This window comes from Tyto alba, unplaced genomic scaffold (genome assembly GCF_018691265.1).
Source record: "Tyto alba isolate M040663 unplaced genomic scaffold, T.alba_DEE_v4.0 Super-Scaffold_2, whole genome shotgun sequence".
Taxonomy (NCBI): domain Eukaryota; kingdom Metazoa; phylum Chordata; class Aves; order Strigiformes; family Tytonidae; genus Tyto; species Tyto alba.
In genome coordinates, this window is record NW_024881282.1 from 79,527,021 (window position 1) to 79,548,639 (window position 21,619).

General features: G+C 33.3%; 1 protein-coding gene across 12 annotated transcripts in view; it reads right to left on the reverse strand.

Annotated features, from left to right (window-relative positions):
* Nucleotides 1-21,619, reverse strand: part of CACNA2D1 (calcium voltage-gated channel auxiliary subunit alpha2delta 1) — a 425,853-nt gene that overhangs the window by 72,558 nt on the left and 331,676 nt on the right. For all 12 annotated transcript variants that reach the window (XM_032985225.2, XM_032985224.2, XM_032985221.2 and 9 more), the window contains exons 11-12: nt 12,039-12,197; nt 6,686-6,790 (exon numbers count right to left, since the gene is read on the reverse strand). In XM_032985225.2, the coding sequence (XP_032841116.1) occupies nt 6,686-6,790; nt 12,039-12,197 (264 nt within the window). The remainder of the gene's footprint in view (nt 1-6,685; nt 6,791-12,038; nt 12,198-21,619) is intronic.

Below are 21,619 nucleotides of genomic sequence, written 5' to 3' on the forward strand. Positions count from 1 at the left end.
AAGAACTTAAGATAGAAGAATTTGAAAGAAATGTTTGTTTAGTTGAAAAGACAGAAGTTGAAAAGTTGTGTGACGGTGACACCATAAACATGGTTTTCTAAAATATAAGAGGAAATTATGATGATAATTAGGTTTTCTCTGTAATGAATGTAAAATGAAAAGAAAAAAGCCTCTAAGCTTATCTTGCCTTAAGAAAATTTAGGGAAAGCTTTCTAAACAGGAAGGTATTGAAGGAGAAAACTGAAAATACCTAAGGAAGCTGTGGACTTGGATACTTTAAAGAAGAAGTTACACAAACATCATCAGCCATGGCCTAGGTATTAAATTGCTCATTGCAGAAAGGCCCAGTCCTCCAATTCTTGAATTACAGAAGAATACAATCAACTCACATGGCATTTCACTGTAATCCCAAATTCATAAGAATGAATGCACAGTTAATACATGGGGAGACTGACATAGGATAAAACTTCTGATGTCTAACCTCAACCAGTTATGCCATATGTAGCATTTTGTTTGCATAAATAAGTAAAATGCAGTCTGACACTCTTGCTTTCATCCCAAAACAAACATAATGTGCGTTTTATATTAAGTGATATGTTATCCTTGTTGCCTTGATTAATCATTTTATGCCATCTGCAGAATCAACCTTCAGTGATACCCTGAATCAATCACTATTAATGTAGTGGTTTGGAATAGAAGATCAACAAAATTAGAAGTATCAGATAGCCCCCTCCATGCCAAAACTGAAGGAAACAAGCTGCCACTTAGGTTTTATGAAAGATACACGTGATTTTAATATGACCGATAAGGTTACTTTTCAACAAATCTATATTAAAATTTTTATTAGCCTTCTGCAGTTCTCAACACCAACATGTTGAACAGTAGATAAAAATGCAATGTGCTAACCTAGACAGATTCATGACCACAATGAAATAGAAGCTTAGAAGGAAACTCAGAACCAACATGTACATGTGTGTGTGGACACATGCATGAAAAGGCTCTTCTGCATGCAGATCTTCTTCCTGAAGTTAACTCTCCTCTGTCACACTGAACATTCTGCTGCACCTTCTAAGTCTGCAGCAATCTTGCTGAGCAAACTTGTGTACATATATACAGGGGATGTGACGACTGAATGGAAAAGTAGGTGAAAAAGGGAGAATATAATGGATGTGACTTCCTTAGTGAAGCCTTTAAGAAAAACTTTAGAGGTGATGTTATACAGTCTCAAAGTAAAGGGGACAGTGAAAGACAGTGTGGGAAAGGCTGTGGCAGACTGCTGTAATTCAACAGTGTTCTCAGGGCATGGATACATAGCAGTGGTACGTCAGTTCAGGAGATGATTGCTGAAAGGACAATATATAGACATTTTTGAAAGAGAGTATCCTAAAAATCACTGTACTCTGATTCCTAGGGGGTGAATAGGGCTTCACACACCATCAGGCAACTATGCTTCAAAATTTAGATTTATGGGGAAAAATGTGTGCCTAATATCATATTGAAAAAAAAATAGAAAAATATGTTATTGCATGGATTTACACATTTATGACTTTAAATAGCTTAATATTGTGCAACTTGACTATTACTGAAGCATATTTGTATAATGAATGTCACAGAAGGAAGACTGCTGATGTGGAATATTTAAATTCATTAATAAAGTGGCATTAATCTATGTTAGGAACCCAGAAGCAGGGACAGTGAATAAATTGCAAGCTGTTCAATAATAAGTGGAGGTAAGAAAAAGGTAAAAAATAGATAATTTGCCTTAAGAATAAAATATTTCTTCAGTGAGCTCTAATAACATAGTTTCCACTTTGAAAGAAAAAGGAATGGATTGTGGAATCTGCAAGTTCTGACCCAAGTTTAGCTTTACCAGTTTTGCATGTCACAGTACATACAATTAATTAAAATTAACAGCTGGAAGATGTCACATTCTTACAACGGAAGTGATTATGGAAGAAGACAGGGAGACAGTTTAACCAGCTAGCTGAAGATCTCTTCCCCATGGGATTTCCTGTACCATCACTCTAAGAAAATTCACAGCACAGGGGGACTATCAGGAGGAATAAGAAATATCTTTGTGTCTGGTTGTCTAAAGATCACAGAAGGCTAATGTAAAGAAGGCCAGAGAACAATCTACAACTCAGAAAGCTTAAAAAAAAAAACAGCTTAAATTTTATCTATCAAAAAATGACACATACCATTCAGATATAAACTAGAATTTTGCTTGGCTCAACCCTTAATTTAATTACTTTATGATAGATCCTGTGTCACAAGCCTATCACACACTCAGAAATACAAGAATTGTTGCGGTACACTTTGACAGCTGTTAAACTCTATCTGAAGCTGATATTAGTGTTGAGAAATATGCTGTTTCTATTTTTGGCTAGAAACCCTAGAATGTTACATTCATTCAGTCTGATACCTGATGAGAATCCCATGGCTAGGCCACGTGGTCATGGGCTTTTTCAATATTCATTTGTAGTCAGGATTAACATTTTCAACCTTGTCTAGAATGATTCATACACCATTGCTTAGATTAACACAGTTTTCTTTTTAGTTTTACTAACTTGCAGTTACACAATAACGGATTCAAACCAGTGAAGAAAATGTTTCCCTCATTTGGTAATGAGGGGAGGTATTTTTCTTTTAGAACAAAGTTTTGCAAGTGTTTTCTCACAGATGCTTCATTTTATCATTCTATTGACATGCTGAATATGTCCCATTTGGAAAAAGTCACTTTCCAGTCATAAGCTTCCCAGTGGAGTTATAAGCTGGAACCATCTCCCATAGGACCTCTATCACTGTAGCAGTTCTGTGCCCACCACATACAGATATTTTTAATCAAACGGAGTTGTTGGAAAGCTTCTCTGCATACCATTTCCTCTCAAATGATACTATAAGAAAAATCTACACAAAATGAGGTTGCATTAATCATGAGAGATGGTTCTGTGGAAAAGACACATGAGACCAACTTACAGTTCTCCTCCTATCCGAGGGGTCAGATCAATCTATCTGACCCACACAAACCTCTATCATGCTAGGAAACCTCAAACAACTGAAAGTGCCTGAGGTATGTTTAAGGTCTTTTCCTACTCACATAAATTGAGCAATCCTTTCAGGGTGCACAATTTGCCCATGAAGAGCTGTAGCTCATTTTCTGTTTTCAACTGAATTCAAAATTCTCAGGATGGAGAATACCCACTGAGTCTACATTTCAATTAAATTTATATTGCTATCTTCAGTGAAGCCATCTGCAGTATGAGTGCAAATAAAATGAAAATTTACCACCTCCATTCCTGAAATTTAGCATGTGTGTGGTATTTCACACATTTAATATGAGTGCCCCAAATGTCACTGTAAAGGTAAACATGTCAGTTCTTAAATATCAGGCACAGCATGTAGTGGCAATCTGTGACAATAAAATCTGGCCTTCTAAAGGGAAAAAGGCATGCAAAAGTGAAACACAACTGTGATTTTCCACTTCAAACAGATGAAAACTTGGAATATTCCTCCTCAAAATTGTGTTACATAAATTTTATAATAATCCTTATATTCAGACTGCAAATTATTTGTAAAGACAGAAAATTATTTTAAATAGATCAGTATGCTATTTCAAATGGATTAAACACCCTAATTTATCAGGACAATTTTTCAGACTCTAGATTCTAAGCTGCTCTTTTAGTAGTTTCCAATTGTTTATTGTATTCTTTTACTTCTTAACTTGAAGGTTGCACTAAGGACACTGCAAACAAGTGTATTAAGTCATGTCATCTGATGGGCTAAAACTTATTGAAGCTTCTTTCATGCCAAGGAATTACAAAGTAACTGACATAAAGAAGAAAATGCTTTTAGAGCTGAAGCAATTTTACATCAGGAAGATGAAAACAAGGATTAATAGATTTGAATGAATGGTCTTTTGTTTGTATGAGGCAAAAAAAAGTTTACAACACAGTGCAGCTAAGATGGGACGTAACTGACTGTGTTATAAGACAATAAAGATTAATCTTTTACATACTGCATGCAGAACACAAAGAAAAATGTTCAAATAAATGCAGAGCAGGCAAGAAAAGACATCTACTGATACATATTTATACTATAAAGTGCTACTATGGTAAAACACGGAAAACTTTTTAACACATTACTCATATTAAATAGTCTCTCTACAAACAAAATTATATAATTGGTCTTAAATTCAATGAGCTATTTGTGAAATAAATTATAAATTAACTGCAATAAAGACAACAGAATCTAGATCCACATATCTTTAAATATGTCATTACTTAATATATGAAAGCAGCCTCTTATGCAATCTAGGAAGGTAACACCATGTTTGTGACTAAGACTTTAAAAAATTAAATGCATGTGTGTATTTATCATGTTACAGTATGTCTGTCAATTATGTTATTATGATCTACTGGATTAAGATTAATGTTAAATTACACCGAGAGGGAACAACAAGAAAGCTCAAATGTCATCATTCTGGAATCATGTGTGGTCTTACTAAGGAGAGCACAACCACAAGCAGATTTTGTATTAGTTTTATTTTTTTAAATATTAGAATGTTATGAAAGATTGTCAGGGAGGTTTCATTATGATTCCAAAAAAATGAATATACTGGTTCAATCTCGTTAGAAGTTTTTCAATTATAACTTTCCCTTCAACACCACAAGGACTGTAACTGATTAGAAACTATAAGAAGAAAGCAAATAGTTCTTCAATTTATACCTGCAAAACTTTCTTAGTATTTCTTGTATTTCCAATGTCACCTTGGAGAAAACCAGTAGAGGAAGGCAACCCAGTATTTTATTAGACAAGTAACAAAATGTCCATGCTTACTAAGATTTAAACTTGTAGATATATAGAACTTAATCAAGTGTAGGAAATTTGCCTTGCATTACATCTGCACTGCATTTAATTATGCATGAAAATATACCTAAATAATCAGAAATCCATATAGTGACCATTATCAACATTATACATCTGTTGTATACAATAAAACCCCCAAACCCTCATTCACTAGTGGGAACAAGAAAGTGAAAGTGTACTGTGTTATGTATAACAGTATATATAAAAACAATCCAACCGTTGGCAGTAAAAATTTTAAGTATTAAAGGATGCAGTAAAATAACCATTTTAAATTAATAAATCCTACATTTCATATGTTATATTTCACAGAATAATCAATTGTCAGGCATGATGTGACTAAGACCACAAATCTCAGCATTGCAGATCTGTTTTGTTTTTTGGACTGGATATTTTACAATGCTTTCCTCCTAACATGGCAAATTAAAAGGAAAATAATAAGAAATGAATCATACATCTTCCCCCCTTGTGCATGTATTTCTGTGGCTGATGGCTTTTGTTGTAACACAATAAATGCTACCAACTCCAAATTTGAGGAGGAATCTCTACATATATTTTCAGAATACAGCCATGTGTGTCACACGATGAGTTGCTATGATTTTAGTTCTTCCTTCTAATTATCAGTTTAAAAAGTACTTTCAGCTCAGACACAAAGATTAACTAAACCCCACCATATCATTTTATGTGAAACACTATTATAAAGCAGACACAAAATAATTATTCAAGGTCACTGAACAAATCACGGGTTGAGATGGGAATTGTGTCTTGCATTTCTAGTTCTAGTTCTGAAGGGATTAATTCAAATTCATGATGATTTCCAATGAAATACTTCCACTGCTTTATGCATAAGCATCCATAGCAACTGTTGAAGTGTCTTGGTGAATTGTGATCTAAAATCTAGCTGCTTTTCTTGGAAATAAAACAAAACAAACCGCCCAAAAACAGATATAGGCACATCTCCAAGCACCAGAAAAGGTAAATTCTTAGTAGTAGTGTGAATCCAGCTCATATTTAACTTTTATCAAGAAAGTTATTAATCTTCCAAGTATAATGATTTGCACCGAGATGCAGTAGAAGAAAATTTACAATGCTGTTTTATTTCACACACACACATGCATGTGCGCACACACTCATGAATTTTTATATCTGTAAGTATGCAAAAGCCAGACCACAAGTTTGATTAGATTCAAAGCTTAAACCCCAAACCAGCACAGCTAATAATCCAAGCTAATCTGAACAACAGAACTCATCCAGTGACTCTTGTGTCAAACCCATAACTCTGGTTGCACCACAGATAAAATTTTAACAATAGAAAGCCATCCCACTCCTGGCTAAGACATTCAGAGATATAATTAGCCTCACTGGGAAAATCATGTGGGCTTGTTCCAGCCCAAATCTATTCAGATTCAGATTCTAACCTTGAGATCTCATTTTGCATTTGCCTGATGAACAACAAAACACAATGAAAATATTCACAGTGAGAAGATACAGATACATATCATATCATTTAACTACCTGTGTTTATGTTTGATAATGCAAGGATTACACTAATATAAGAAAAACGTCAATAAATTGTTTAATTCTTTATGGATTATGGTATACTTTTTACCTCTCTACAACAGTGAGATGCAAGGTGTAAAATATTATTTTTCTCAAATAAATGTTATAGACTGAGAAAGCTTTAGGTGTCCTAAGGTTCAATACTAATATGTTTTTAAAAAGTTCCTTATACACATACCAAAACCAATTTCACTTCTGTATTTAAATGTTACTCTTTGTGGTGTTGTATTTTATGTAGTAAAATCTTCCATGTATCACTTACTTTTTTGTCTTCATTGTATTTATGGAAAATTTCTTGCGCTCTTTCTTCACCACCATCCGTAAACAACATAATAATCTTATTGCAGTTAGCTCTAGAGACACTGTGCTGTAGGAGATACAAACAGAAGCTTTTTTTTTATTTCAGGATAAAAGGAATAACGATTGTTATATTTCATGGCTTTCATATAGACATGCTTACTACTTTAACACAGTAATGGCAAAACTTTCAAAGTCATTTAGGATTTTATTCAATACCCCTTTCTGAATGAAAACAAAACAAAAAAAAAAAAAAAACAAAACAACAAACCCAAAACAAACCCATTTTTCTGTTCCATAAGACTTAAATATGACTCATTTCAGATATGACCCAACACAGAGGAATGAGAATCTGGCAGTTCTCACCTCCACCAACACAAGGAAAGCTCTTTAGCTCATACCCATCACACCAATGCCACAGCATTCCTCTACAGATATTCTGCATGAAACTTGTACAGTAAGGGCCTCTAAAGCCTCTAAACATTTTCACTCTTTTCTTCTCATCCTTACTTTTTTCCTTATACTTACTATACTGGTGAACAGCAAACTTTGAACAATGATTCTCTAATGAATCAATGATTATTCATTTTTTTTCTGGACTCCTACTCACAGAAATGATCAAGAACACTGACCACTTAAATGAAAACTGATAATTTAGTCATCCTATAGGTACATCTAAAAAGCACTACCTTATGAACTGAGAAATATTTTGTGCATTTGCTATTTTTGTCACGTTATCTTAGAATAAATTCCATCTCCACTTCTTTAATTCTTTCCTGTAATTTTCTAATTATTATTTTTTTAATACACTGAAATGAATAGCTAACTTTTATAAAAGTGTTTTAGAATCAGGTTTACATAATGTATTGCAGTGAAGAGATAGCTGCCTAGAGCTTTAATATCTCTCCATCACCTACTTTTCTAATTAGATTGAAACTAAAAAGTGAAGAACTGAGCATGTTCTATTATTTCTGAAGAGCAAGTCTGAAATAGAGAGAATTGAGAAGAAGCCCCTTTGACTCCTAATTCAGCAGTCAAATTAAGTAAGAAAACCAATGAGAAAAACACAGTGTTTTGTGCAAAGGAATAAAGACATTGTTCCACAAACAGAACAATGAAGAGATGAATAGGAATTTTGACTTCTTCTGGAAGGAGCCAAAAGCTCCTCCTTTGGCATTCATCTTCTTTCCATATTCCCTAAAAGTTAATAATTTAATCTAAGCAAACTGTTCATGAATGTTACAGCCAGTGTTCCTTGTCCTCTGTGTTGCATACAGATGGTCCTAGTCAGACATATCTTGGTAATTCCGAGTAGTTGGATGTGACAGAGTAAAACCCTTAGATATTTAGTAAAATAAATTCAGCTTCCCTTCCACAAGCCTGAATTTTTCTATATGAATTTACTATAGAGTCAGGAAAATAAATAGGAGAGTCATCCTTACAATGTACCCAGTTCCACCTTGATTTAGTCTTTGTGACTAGATCATGACTAACTTTCACCTGGCTGGTCAAGTGAGATGATCCCACTCCCCTTTGCCACTTTTCATCCTACTCCCTGATATGATTCCTTGTTTTTCTGTAATAGAGACCAAAACACCAAAGCTAGCCTTCAAACATCTGCCAATAATCCCCAGTATTGCAGCTGCATGGTTCTACAATGCTCCCAGAAAGCTAAAATACAAAAACTTTATTTGCAATCACTATAGTAAGAGATAAATAATTATTCCTCAGAGATTATTTGTATTGCTAATTCAATATTCAGTGAATAACTGCTTAATCATTTGAAAAAAACAAGTCCAAGGATTTTCTTTCACGAAACAACACATAAAAAATGCTTGAAATCAATACATTCTTTCCAATCTCATCAGCACATTGTATTTCATTTAGAATGAAATAATTTATGCCCATTTTTTTCTTGTGACATTTAACCTACAAGATGCTGCTTTGGGCTTAAATGCTTTTTATATTAAAAAAGTAATAAAAGTAGAGTTGGATACTTAATAAATAAAGAAAATCACCTACATTTACAGTGATTTAATATATAGGCCAAAATAAAATCAGAGGTAAAACAAAGAGATGACAAGGAAAGGGACGATAGCCTGCTCATATTATAAACCTTTCCTATTGATTCAGAAATGAACACTCTTATGGGCAATGGGAACTTGAGCTAGTCTTTGTTTTAACTGACTAAATTAGGACTTTTCTAGTGGCTTACTTAGCATATGCTTATACAATATCAGAAAAATGCAGTGTTTTTTCTTTAACTCTTAATACATGCAGAAGATATTAACTAACACTACACTGTTTAGACACTAAAGTCACATCATGGAAAAAAATTCCAAGACTTTAGCCTTCAAACAGTATTGGAAACCTGAATATGAATAAGCTCAAATCATATGGTATTTTCCCACCATAAAAAGTTTGCATCCTGATAAATGAACTTAACAAATCAATCTCTTATAAGGGATCAAGAGGAAGGCAGAAGAATTGCCTTTACAACACATCCTTTTTTCCCCCTATTTGCACAAAGATGAGGAGGTACTGGTTCAGGGAGTGTATATAAGTGAGTTTGTAAATTTGATGCAGTAATTTCATAATTCTTCTGAACAGTTTGCCTCAGCAAACCAATAGATGTCTCTGTCCTCCCATCACAGACCACAGCTGAAGAGGAAGGTGTTGCCTATACAGCAGCTTCCCCAGGACAAAGGGTGGTTTCTTAGCTTAAACCACAGAAGAATACAAGCTGGAATGGAGCCTATGTATTCATTTTTAGATCTCTGTTGCACTTGATAAAGTGATGTTTTTGTTTTTGTTTTTGTTTCAAACAAGGAAGCAAAACATGATCCATTTTTTACCGTGCCTAAAATTACTTTTGTTTTATACAAGTTTGACATCCCTAAAATTAACTCATTAAGTGGCAAATCGAGATTACACCTCATGACATGACATTTCAGGAATGCAGTTTTCATTATCTATTTCATGTCATCAAGGAAGGAAAAGGCAAATCAAACCAAAAATCATCTATTCAAATCAAGATGAGGTGATTACAAGATAATTATTTTGAAAAATTGAGTTTTTATAATATGGAGGAAAAAAAGCTCCTGAATTGCTGAACTGAAATATTATTATTATCAAAGAAATAGAAAGTTACTATAACAATAAATCATGGACATGCACTGCATAAAAAATGATGGAATTCAGGTTATTGATAATCATTTGAATTAGTATGTTGAAAAAAAACCTGAAGTGTCTATTTTCATTTAGCAACACATCAGACAGTAAGTTTTTCATGTCACAAATGAAATATTGCTTTGGTAGTCAGGAAAATTGTTTGAAAATACTGTCATCCAGAAGAAGTACCCACAAAATTTTTATGACAATTTGAGCTGTTAAAAAATATTCTATTCCAGGGACTTTAAAGCAATTGGATTGTCTGAATTCTTAAATATGCAACTGGAAACTATCCCCGAGTATATTTTTCATTATTGTTTAGGCCTGTATTATATCATCCTATTATACTGTCTTGTCACCAGAGTACAGAGCTAACTCCATCACCAGCTCTTTACTCATCCTGCCGGATGGATATGCCAATATCTGAAGTGGATGACTGTATTTCTATAATCTAGTGCGATCTCTTCATTTCCCTTGATATACACATACACAACATCCAGTCATAATTTGCAGGTTTGCAGAGATTATGTGAGGCTAATCACACCTCTGTCTCCAGTTATGAGAGAGATAGTCCCACGACAGATAGACTTACAACTATTTTTTAAAGTGATTTTTTTAGTCCTACAAACAAGTCGACTTTGAGGCTTGCCCCATGTTCAGGTCTTCTTAATAGTGCCTGCATACAAAGTACCTATCTGGTGCTGCACGAAATGTAATACATAATCTTAATCAAATATAAATACTGTGAGGAACAAGCTGTGTTTGATAAAATTTCTCGCGTCTTCCTGGTTCTCTCTGCATGAGATGAAGAAAAAGGGGAAATGCCTTTCAGCCTGGTCTGAGAAATCCAACAGCTTTTAAAATCCTGTTTGCAGTTTTATAAAACCATCAGCAGAGGGCACCCAATCATTTCCCCACCAAATCCCTCTGCTCATTTAGAGAGTGATCTGCTAGGAAAATACCTTGAAAACACTGTATTTTCCTTTCCTCCATCAAAATTTAACAAGGTTAGAATTTTTTCAACCAGCTATAGCCCTAGGCTGCATATGCAATGGCAGGGGAGCGCCCTGAAATCCAGATTCTGGCATATTAGTGGAAAAAATTAAAGATTTGTACACTGAGAGATCTCACTGATATATTTTAAAAAATAGTAATGAAAAGAATGCACTTCATATTTATTAAACTAGATCCTTAACTACTGTAAATTGGTATAGCTTTATTTACACTGATGTGAAGACCCAGTATGAAGTCTTTATGAAGGTGAAAAGTAGAAAAACAACTACACAAACTTTCAAAAAAAATACTATTAAACTCCCAACATCTGTGGTAAATGGGAAATATTACTACTCAGAAAGCTAGCGCTAGATGCAAATTAGAAGGTACAAGTAATTAAACATGGAAACAATGTATTTAATTTTTGAGGAAATTATTCTTTTTATACATGAGAGAGAAAGGAATTAGAATACTCTCAGGTGTCTAATATTCCTCTATTAACTAAGTCATTTGCTCCCCTCTGTCCTGCTCAAGCCATTGTCAACTACTTATGACTTATAGTTAGTGTGAAATTGTAGATTAACTAAAAATTGCTAAGAGATACTGTGGTAAAATTGAAATAGTTACACTGTAGCATAGAGCCTTCCATTATAAAGTTACCTGAAAATCAACCACTACCACAGCTATATGACAACTGAGAATCATGTTAAACAAAAAACTAGTTGTATGAATGAATGAATGAATGAATGAATGAATGAATGAATGAATGAATGAATGAATGAATGAATGAATGAAGTAGAAACAGTACAGGACATTGATAACCAAATTTCTTCCCAAATTTTAGCAACCTGCTGGGGGATTTGAAAAAAAAAAAAAAAAAAAAACAAAAGCAAAAAAAGAAACCAAACCAAACCAACCAACCAACCAAAAAAAACCAGACAAACCCAAACCAAACTAAACTAACAAAAAAAAAAAAAAAAAAAAAAAAAACAAAAACCAACCAAAACCCAAAACCAAACAACTATATTGTTGGAATATTTATTTACTCAACAGAGGTTTGACCTTCTACCACTTAGTTACACAATGAAGTGTGCAGTGGCCCTTTGAAAATTAAAGTTCACTTTACAGCAGAGGGAGTTGACTTTCATACTTACATTTAGCAGCTGTTCAAAAGCATAGCTAAAGCCTTTTTTGTAATCTGTAATTCCTTTAGCAGAGATTTTATAGACAGCTTCTTTCAGCTTCTTCTTGTTCCTTACATTAGCTTGGACAAGATGATTAAAACAACTGACGTTCTGAGCATTATTGTTAAACTGTAAAACAAAGATAAATAGTATTAAAGACAGTTAATACTCTTATCTAGGTACTGTAAAAAAGAAGATATTTGATGATTCACCATTGCAATCCAAAAAACTCTAATATAGTGGAAAAAATCCCATAAATTTTGTTTCAAGCTCATACGATGAAATTGAACTGAGAAAAGAAGAATTAAGGAAATAAAAAACATGGGAAACTATTTTTTTTACATTTTAATCACTGAAAAATATTGGTTGAATTATCAGGTGACTTCCATATTGCATATATTCATCTGTTTTACAGTGAAACTTAAAAATCATAATCAATTAGTAGATATACCTTATAGAAAACAAAATACACTCCTGGGAGAAGGAAAGCACATGGGAGTATAGCTGTAAATAGGACAATATTTTTAATAATACAAATATGTGTATTGAGACCATACATATTTGTACTCTCTTATCCACAAATCCATTCAGACTACTCCCTGAAAAAATAATTTATACAAGATTCTGACATTATTTAAAACTTACGTAGAAAATTTTTTATGTGCAAAATGTTGTCTGCAAAGTAGAAATGATCTCTTTAAAATTTGTCTCTGTATAAATACACATAAATACATGTAAAGGTAAAAATACATATATATATCCCCAGGTAGAGAGGGATGTAGAAATACATCTCACTTTTTAGATATGTCTCACCTATCTATCTATTTATCTATCTATCTATCTATCTATCTATCTATCTATCTATCTATCTATCTATCTATCTATCTATCTATCTATCTATCTATCTATCTATCTATCTACCTACCTACCTACCTACCTACCTACCTACCTACCTACCTACCTATCTATCTGTCTCTTGTCAAAGATGAGACTCCTCTTAAAAAATGCTGCAGCATGTACAATCCTAACTGCAGTCTTGAATGAAAGTGCATATTACTGTACATAATCTGTGTTTAACTCTATTTGAATGAAAATCTCCTTTTAGTTACAACACACCATTTTTTATTTAAGATACTCTTTACTAAGAATACTAAAAATATTCTCTTGACCAGTTTTTAAATTGTTTTATCCAGATTTCTTGTATGAGTTTCTTTTCTCCCTGGCAAATAAAATGTCCAAAACGCTCTGTAAAGCTCTGTCTCAGTAAAGGCATAAAATTCCAGATCTCCTAATTTATATTTCATCTGAAAACAGATTATTATACCTCTTCCTGATTAAGGGTCTTCAATGAAATTAAATGTAAATGTAATTTTATGCTGTCAACCTGGTTCAAAGCCTTAAAATAACTTAAAAATCAGGCCTTGTTGGGTCTTAAGCCTCAATACTGCTAGTTAGTTCCATAGTAGTCTATAGAAGATAAAGTAAGTAAGGTCACAGATTTCAATAACTGCTCAGACTACTTAAATGTCTAAAATAAATCACTAAGTACCAGGCGCAAAGTACAGAGAGAGAACTGCTACCCGTAGCAAACATCAACTTGCACTGTAATTGTAGGATACTTAAATACGCAGAACTTAAAAGGGTGAAGGGATTGATATCATCAAACCATTTTTAATAATGCATAATAATTCAATTCAAGTTAGTAGGATGCTTAGGAGTTACACAGACTTTTCCATGTCCTTGAATCAGTTGTGTACATGAACTCAGGTTCATGCTCCTTGCTCTCAGGACCAATCAAAATACGAATTACCAGTAATTTTTATTGAACATCCACTTTAATCAATGAGACTTCTGCTATTGAATTAGTAGGAACAAATGTATAACAGCAAATATAGTATAGCCTAAGGCAGAACAAGTCACCATTCTCAGCAGAAGGCTTAGCCTAAATTTGTTCTAGATCCATCCTGAAAGTAGCCACAGCTCTGCAAGTGTGGGGTTTTTGGCTGTAAGTGAGCAAATCCAGGAACTATTATGAGAGAATTTGATATGCTGGAATCTTCTTTACAATTCCACATGTAATTTCTCATTCTTGCAAAAAGGATGTGTCAAAGTGCCCCGTGTACTACAGACTTCAAAGCATGAACTTGTCTGCCTCATCTTCTAATATCATTGTACCACAAGCCACTCCTGCATGTACGTAGGACCCAAGCAAGGAAACCCACTACTTTGATTTTGAGCATTAAGTAGTTCACAACTAATATCTTGTCATTTTCATATTGTATTTATTTTTCTAGGGAGCTTACTTTTGCTCATTCCTCACAAATTAAAGGTGTATTTTGGTGAGATACTGATATTTTTATGGTATAGTTGATGTTTTCCTGAGAATTGTATTAGCTAAAAAAATTGTGTTGATTCTTGCTAGGCAGAATACATTGTGAGAATACCGATATAAGAATCTTCATATAACTTTCTAATTAATAAGGACGGTTATTACTCTGTCCTAATTTTATAGCTCTGGTCCCCAGGTGATTAAAATCTGTGGGAGCAAGTTATTCTCAAATGACTTTATGAAAAGTTTTCTGTCCCCCTTTCTATCAACGTGCAGTTCCCAGTATGTCACAAGGGGACATTTTCAAAACCATGCAAAAGCATGAACAAGTGTTTTAACTTTGAAAAATGCAATGCTATATTTGACCAATCATTCTGCAGAAGAGCCAGTTGTATATAATAATGACAAATATTGCTTATTTATTTTTGTAATATTCTATTTAACAGGGCTTTAAATTTCATAATAACACAACTATAAATATAGTATTGTGTATCTAAATTATTTACAATGAAACTATGAAAATGGGATAACATAATGAAGATTAACAATATTTTCCAGTTCTCCCAGTGCCACAATACAAAGTGAACCTTTAAAAAAAAAAGAATAGATGGAAGTGGATTATATATAACTAATTTTTCAACTTGAATATTCCTTTAATGTATGTCATATTTCCAAAAAGATAATATTTTTGTAGGAACAACCCTATGTTGTGACTAAAATGTAAGACTGCCAGCTGAACCCTAATATTTCCATTGTGTGATTTTAGAGCCATTATATTATATAAAAGTTCTTTCCCCAGACTCAAATTATGGTCATTCCTTTTTCCATTTCACCTCAGTATCATTTGATGATTTTGATTTGCTGTGCATAAGCAGCATCTTTTACTGCTTAAGCAAAATCATAAGATAATCACACAACTGTAATCAGTTCACTTCTATGCAAAACACTGACACACACAAAGGTGCTTCTATAAAAGTTTCTTACAGAAGTAACCAATAAATCACCCTATGATCATTAAGTACATTAACCATGTGGGAGTGGAAAGAGTATTGTGCTGTGAAATTGTTTCAGTTTGCCTTGACCTAATTTTGTAGTCACAATGGGAATATTACTGACATAAAGTAATTTTAAAAAGACAAGGTCTGAAAATTACTTCTAATTGTGAGACGGGATAAAAATACAGATCTTGTACTTGGAAAGTAGAAGAAAAGCACTATCTCATAGGTTGCTCTACAAAATACAATTTAATCTGAAAAAGTAGAGTGAAAACACTTCTCTACTTCATCAGTGACATTAAAATATTTAATGATCTAAGATAAAAGTAACCATAAATTCAATCCCATGGTCAGTGCATGCCTTGTCTTGGGTTATAGCAAAGAGAGGTTTAGGTGTTCAAGTGAAAATTTCTCCCTGAAATGTCACTAGCATTAAACTGCAAGTCTAAATTGCTTGATAGTAGTCCTGCAAATGTATCAGGGTAATTACTTCTGTGAAGGTCAGGTATCCAGCATGTGGATTAGTAATTACAGATATAAAAATGACATTTTAAAAATTGAGAGGAATACTGGCTCAAACTGTTTAAGCAGTTAACAAGTAAACCATACTGTACTGTACTTACATGCGAGATAAACTGAACAAAAGTTCAAGGTCTATAGATTGATAGATTGACAAATGCTGATGTAAAAGGAACGAGAGGAATAACACATTTGTAGAATGGAGAGTTACATCAACAAATGTTTGCAAATGCTATAATTTAATTAAGAATATATATGAGCCAGTTGTTTTCAAATACATCAGTCAATGTTAATGTTAATGCCAGTCAACGAAGCAGATGAGAAGAGTTTTGATTAGATAAAGGAATCAGTAGATAGAACAATTATCCTCCAAAATGAACATTTACCTGTTTGTTGGGAAGTGGAGCCAAGTCTGAAGGTTGAAATGTGACTAATAAAAATGTCCAAAGAGGGGAACAAAATTCATCATTACATTTAAGTAATTTAAACTCCAGTAAAATACTGATTTGAAGGGTTTCAAGTGTAAAAGCCTTCAGATCCCCCTTAAAAATGGCTTTTCATAACACTAAAATAATTTTGATCTTTAACCAGTTCATAATGTAACAAATACCAGGACCATTCATAACTCAGAATTAGGCAAACTGAGCCAGATTGCAATTACATTCATCTGAAATACAATAGCAATAGCGGCATTATAAATTTTCACATATTAAGATCCCAAAAGCCAAAATACCTGCAATAAGCTTTTAATGATTATCGGTCACATTATTGGTCACCTGTCTCCTAAGTACCATGATAATGCTCATTTAAGCTTGGATGATTTCTTGAAAAACAGTTAACAATATACTCAATCACTTGGTATTTAACTTGAAGAAAGAAACCAGTTGCCACTTCAGAAAGTCCATGTTCTTACAAAATCAAATCCTATCAAAGGTTTAAAATTAAAATATCTACAATCTATACTTTATTGATAAAATACTCTCAATGCATCTATATGAAATATATTATTTGGTTATTTATTAGACAGACATTTCCTCCTAATTATTGTAGTAAAAATAAGCATATGTCTCAAAAATACTATTGTGGTAAAAAGAAAATAAATTGAATTTGTGAATGAAGTCATGGGCTCTGGGAGTCACGTACAAAACAACAGATGACATTTTGAGGTAAACCATTCAATTGTTAAAATGTAAATACACTCTATACAGTATGTCACCACCAGTGACAGCTTCTACTTTTTCAACTCTATAAAAAGCTTATTCCTTATCTAAGCTAAAATAAGAGGGACTTGAAGTAAAACACTTGGAAATAATGGAAAACAGGATAACCTTAGCTTTTTATTTTAAAGAATCTTGAAGTATTACTATAATTAAATATTTATTGTAATTATATAGCAATGTATAATATTTAGTTTTTCACTAGATTATTTCTCCCTACCCGATTTATTTATAACCCTTTGCAGCCTCTGCCTTTGGGATCTCCCAGAATGATTCTCAGGTCTGAGGAAATGAAGACCTCCTGTTCACAGGTTAGGGCAGGAATACCCAAACCTGTTACTGGGACAGTAAGTGTTAGAGAACTTAATCTACTCGACCTCAAACCACCAATGTGATCTCTGCCCCTATATGGGACAACTCAGTAACTTGGAAGAAAAGTTAATCAATTCAACTTAACGTGAAACTCTGAACAAAGGAGTTTGAGTTTAATGCTGCTGGAACCTTGTCATTCTGGAGAAGGTCAGAAACAGAAATACTAATCTGACAGTCTTACAAGGACTTTGTCTTTATCCTCCTATTCAGAGAAGGATCAACTTGCAAACCCAGTGGAAAATTATACAGAACTGCAGTGAAATATCTAAATAGTAGAGACCTTTCCCTTCCTTGGGTAGTTCCACTGAGCTGTGGGCTCCTCCAGACACATGGACGTCTGCAATCCATAGTGCCCCAAGAGTTAAACTGATGGACAAGAGAAGGGGTTGTCATTCTGAAACCCTCTTCTGACTCCAGAATAATTATTTCTGCATTGCAAAAAGCCTCCTCTTTTCCAGAGTCTCAACCTGGAAATCCTTCTTTAACATTATTAAAACTCCTACCCCAGTATCATGATATTAGAGGATTCAAGGGAAGTGAAACAAAGACGTTAATTTATTTCCTATATTTGTTCCCACTCTAAACATTCTGTGGATATGATGAAAGATCAAAATTAAATAACAAGAGACCCTACAGACAGGTATTTTCATTAAGAGGACAGTATAAGACAGAAGAAGGTGAAGGGGTAACCCCTCATGGAAAAAGGCTGCAAAATGAAGAAAGAAAGGGTAAGTATTCAGAATTGGGATATACAGGGACTGAAAAACATCTAAGACAGCTAAGCAGAAAGATCAAAGCTATCAAACAGTCTGGGAAAAAAAAAAAAAACAACAAACAAAACAGATGAGAAGAAAAACAGGTGTATATATATATATTATTTTTTAACTGTTTTCAGTTAAATATATTACCTGATGAATAGATGCAAACTGGCTTGTCTATTGGGAAATTTTTTGATAAATTTGCCTTTTGCAGATACCAGCCAACCTCCCCAGCTGACAAGTTTTAGCAAGTAACACATAGCATGTAACTCCTAGGGACATCCACACTTTAGCATCACAGACATTTACAAACATTGATGAGTGTCTCGGAACCCTTGTGAAATAGCACAGAACTGTTTTCATTTTATTGGTGAGAAAAGTGAAGCAACAGGGAAGAAAACAAGTAAATCCAAGGCAAAGACATGGCTAGCAGCTTTAATCTCAATTGCCCAATACTAGAGCACCAGAATATGATTTTCCCTTTCTGCAACCAACTCCAAGTACTTGAATTTGCTCTTTAACATGTTATTAGTTGTTTTGTTATATTCCATTTAAATTCCATTTTGTTATATTCCATTTATATTCCACAAGGTGAAATAGGGCACAAATTCTTAAAGCATAATTTTTCATTAACAGGTTATCACTTAAACTTTTTCAAAATGCACACACAGCTAATGCGATTCATTCTGGAGACTACAGCACTGCGGGAGAAAAATCTCGGATTCCACAGGCAATGTATAAATTGATGAATGTTTCAAATTCTCTCCTGTATATCCATCTATCCCTCTCTATAAATCTAAATATATCTCCATCTCCTGAGAGGTAAAAAGGATATAAATCCAAAATCCAATGTCAATCATTCTTTTGGCAAGTGTAGGAGGTTATTTAAATGCAAATAAAACATTTCAATTGATTCTGCTTCTTTTATGAAAGGAAACCCGAAGCATCCCCTTCATTGCACTGCCTCAGAATTCCCATTATATATAAAGCTAGCAAAACAAGCAGTCATTGAAAACAGCAACATAAGAAGAAATGTTATAAAGAATGAAAGAGCGATATCTTGGGCCATTAATTTATCTTGATCAGAAAGTGCTTATTACTGTTTCTGACAGTCAAAACTTTTTTTTCTTCTGCTGTATCTGATGTCTTCATACATATGTATATATATATTTATTTAAAAATATGTTTATGTATAGGTATGTGTTTAATTTCTTTTATGACATGATCAAGAAAGCAAGCTTCAGTCAACATTTATTAGATGCTATCTGGACTAATCCATTGAGGAAGGCCAAATTCTCAAAAAGTATAGCAACAGGTTTATGCAGATCTTCAGGACAAGAAATTGATGAAAGAAGTGTTAGCTCTGCAATTCAATTTGAAAAACACAAAACGTTTTGTAAATATTCTCATTACTGGAAAATGCAACAACAGAAACAAATCAAAACCAATACATTAATGAAACTTTTAAAAACTTTTTCAAGTTTTAGTCACTAGGTGTCACTAAAACGAGAAAAGTTGAACTGGTCTTAAATTATTATCTTGAAATGAGGAATTTCACACTTCTGGCAGAGGTTGTTGGTACTTTTTGTGACTGATATAAATTTCTCTTTTCAGCTAAAACAATAAAATACTCTTCTGTGCAAAATGAGTGAAGAAGCAGGAACATGAAAATCCAAACTTCCTCCTTAATGAAAAAATTCCACGTTGAACACAAGAGATCCCAGATCCAGAAGGATAAAAATCTATTTTTTCCATGCAAAGGATCCATATTACCAATACAAGCATCTCAATCTCCAACAACTTTACAAACCATTTTTACAACACTCATAATGAAAAAGCTGTAAATCAACCTCCTGTCTAAATGACTTTCTGCATCTCCAAAATCTGTAAAAGTGGTAACATTCTTATTGAATACTGTTTACTACCAAATCTATGTAAAATTTTCAATTTTCCTAACCTTCCTTATCTGCTGCCTCCCTATTCTTCATTTATCCCAGTTAGTGTACTAACATATCCTGATTCAACATAGCAGGTTTAATCAGAATCTCATGAAATTACACTTCTGAACTAAAACAAACAAACAAACAAACAGAACAAAACAAACCAACCAACCAAACAAACAAAAAACAACCAAACAAAAAAAAAAAAAAAACAACCAAACAAACAACATAAAAACAACCCTAAAAAACTACCCTTCAGAAACTTCTGACATTAGAGACCCTGGCTTAAACTGTATGTAAATTGTGCATTTTCAAACATCCAGACGTGTTTATATTTTATAGAAAATCATATCAACTTGAACAAAGCAGCAATTTTTATACTTAACCTTGCTACAGAGACAAAAATTATACATTTAAAATACCAAGATCATGATAGCTAGATAAATAAGAAACATCACTCTGGGAATACTGAAAATTCAGAAAAATATACTCAGCTTGTTGAAGACCTAATCAGATACTACTGCTGCTGATTTTCAATCTGCTGAGTTTTGTTGCTATGCTTCTTCTACCTTATGGCTAAATCAGCTTGGTGACCTAGTTGTATCTATATGTATTAAATGAGCTATAGTGAAATAGATCTGATTTCATAAGGCTTTCATCTTGAAGCTAAACCCAGATTTGCTGTTTTCTTTTCCTTTTTTTTTTCCTGCTGCTTTAGGCTTGGTAATAGGATTTTAGGGTTAATCCCAAGAATAACTGAATCTTGAATAAGGCCAGTTAGAATCTATATTTCAGCAGTGAAAAGGTATTATAAATATTTATCAGAACCTATTTAGAGAATAGTAAGAAAGCAATTTGTAAAGTTTTATTCCCATGTAGATCTCAGTACACAGAAAATTGCAGTTCAAGCAATAAAGGTTTGTAATTTGACATACCAAAAAATAATACGTGGTGTTATAGTTCAGAATTCATATCTTGCTGTATGATAACTGTTTTCTCCTGTTCTATGACTTGCATACAGATAGTCTTCAGGTATATAGTACAGCTCTACATACACACTGTAGAAAAAATATAAAAACCTTATTCTGTTACTCAGAAGCAGCACAGCTGTGTTTCTTAATTTGTATTGCATGTATAGGATGAAATAAATTTAGGAATATATACCAATTTACACTATTGGCATTTCCTAACATTTAAAATGTATCACATTTCTTTTCACTGTGAAATGTATATATGAGTATTACAGACCAGAGGTAGCAGCATTCAGCCACAATAAGACTGTTAGATCATGAAATATCTGATGAAAAAAATGCTGTAGCATAATAGGAGATAAATGTTTGGAAAAATACCAAATACCAGGCCAAAATCTGTTTTCAGTTATCTTTGTTCACCTTTCTAACCAAAATGATTATTTGCACATA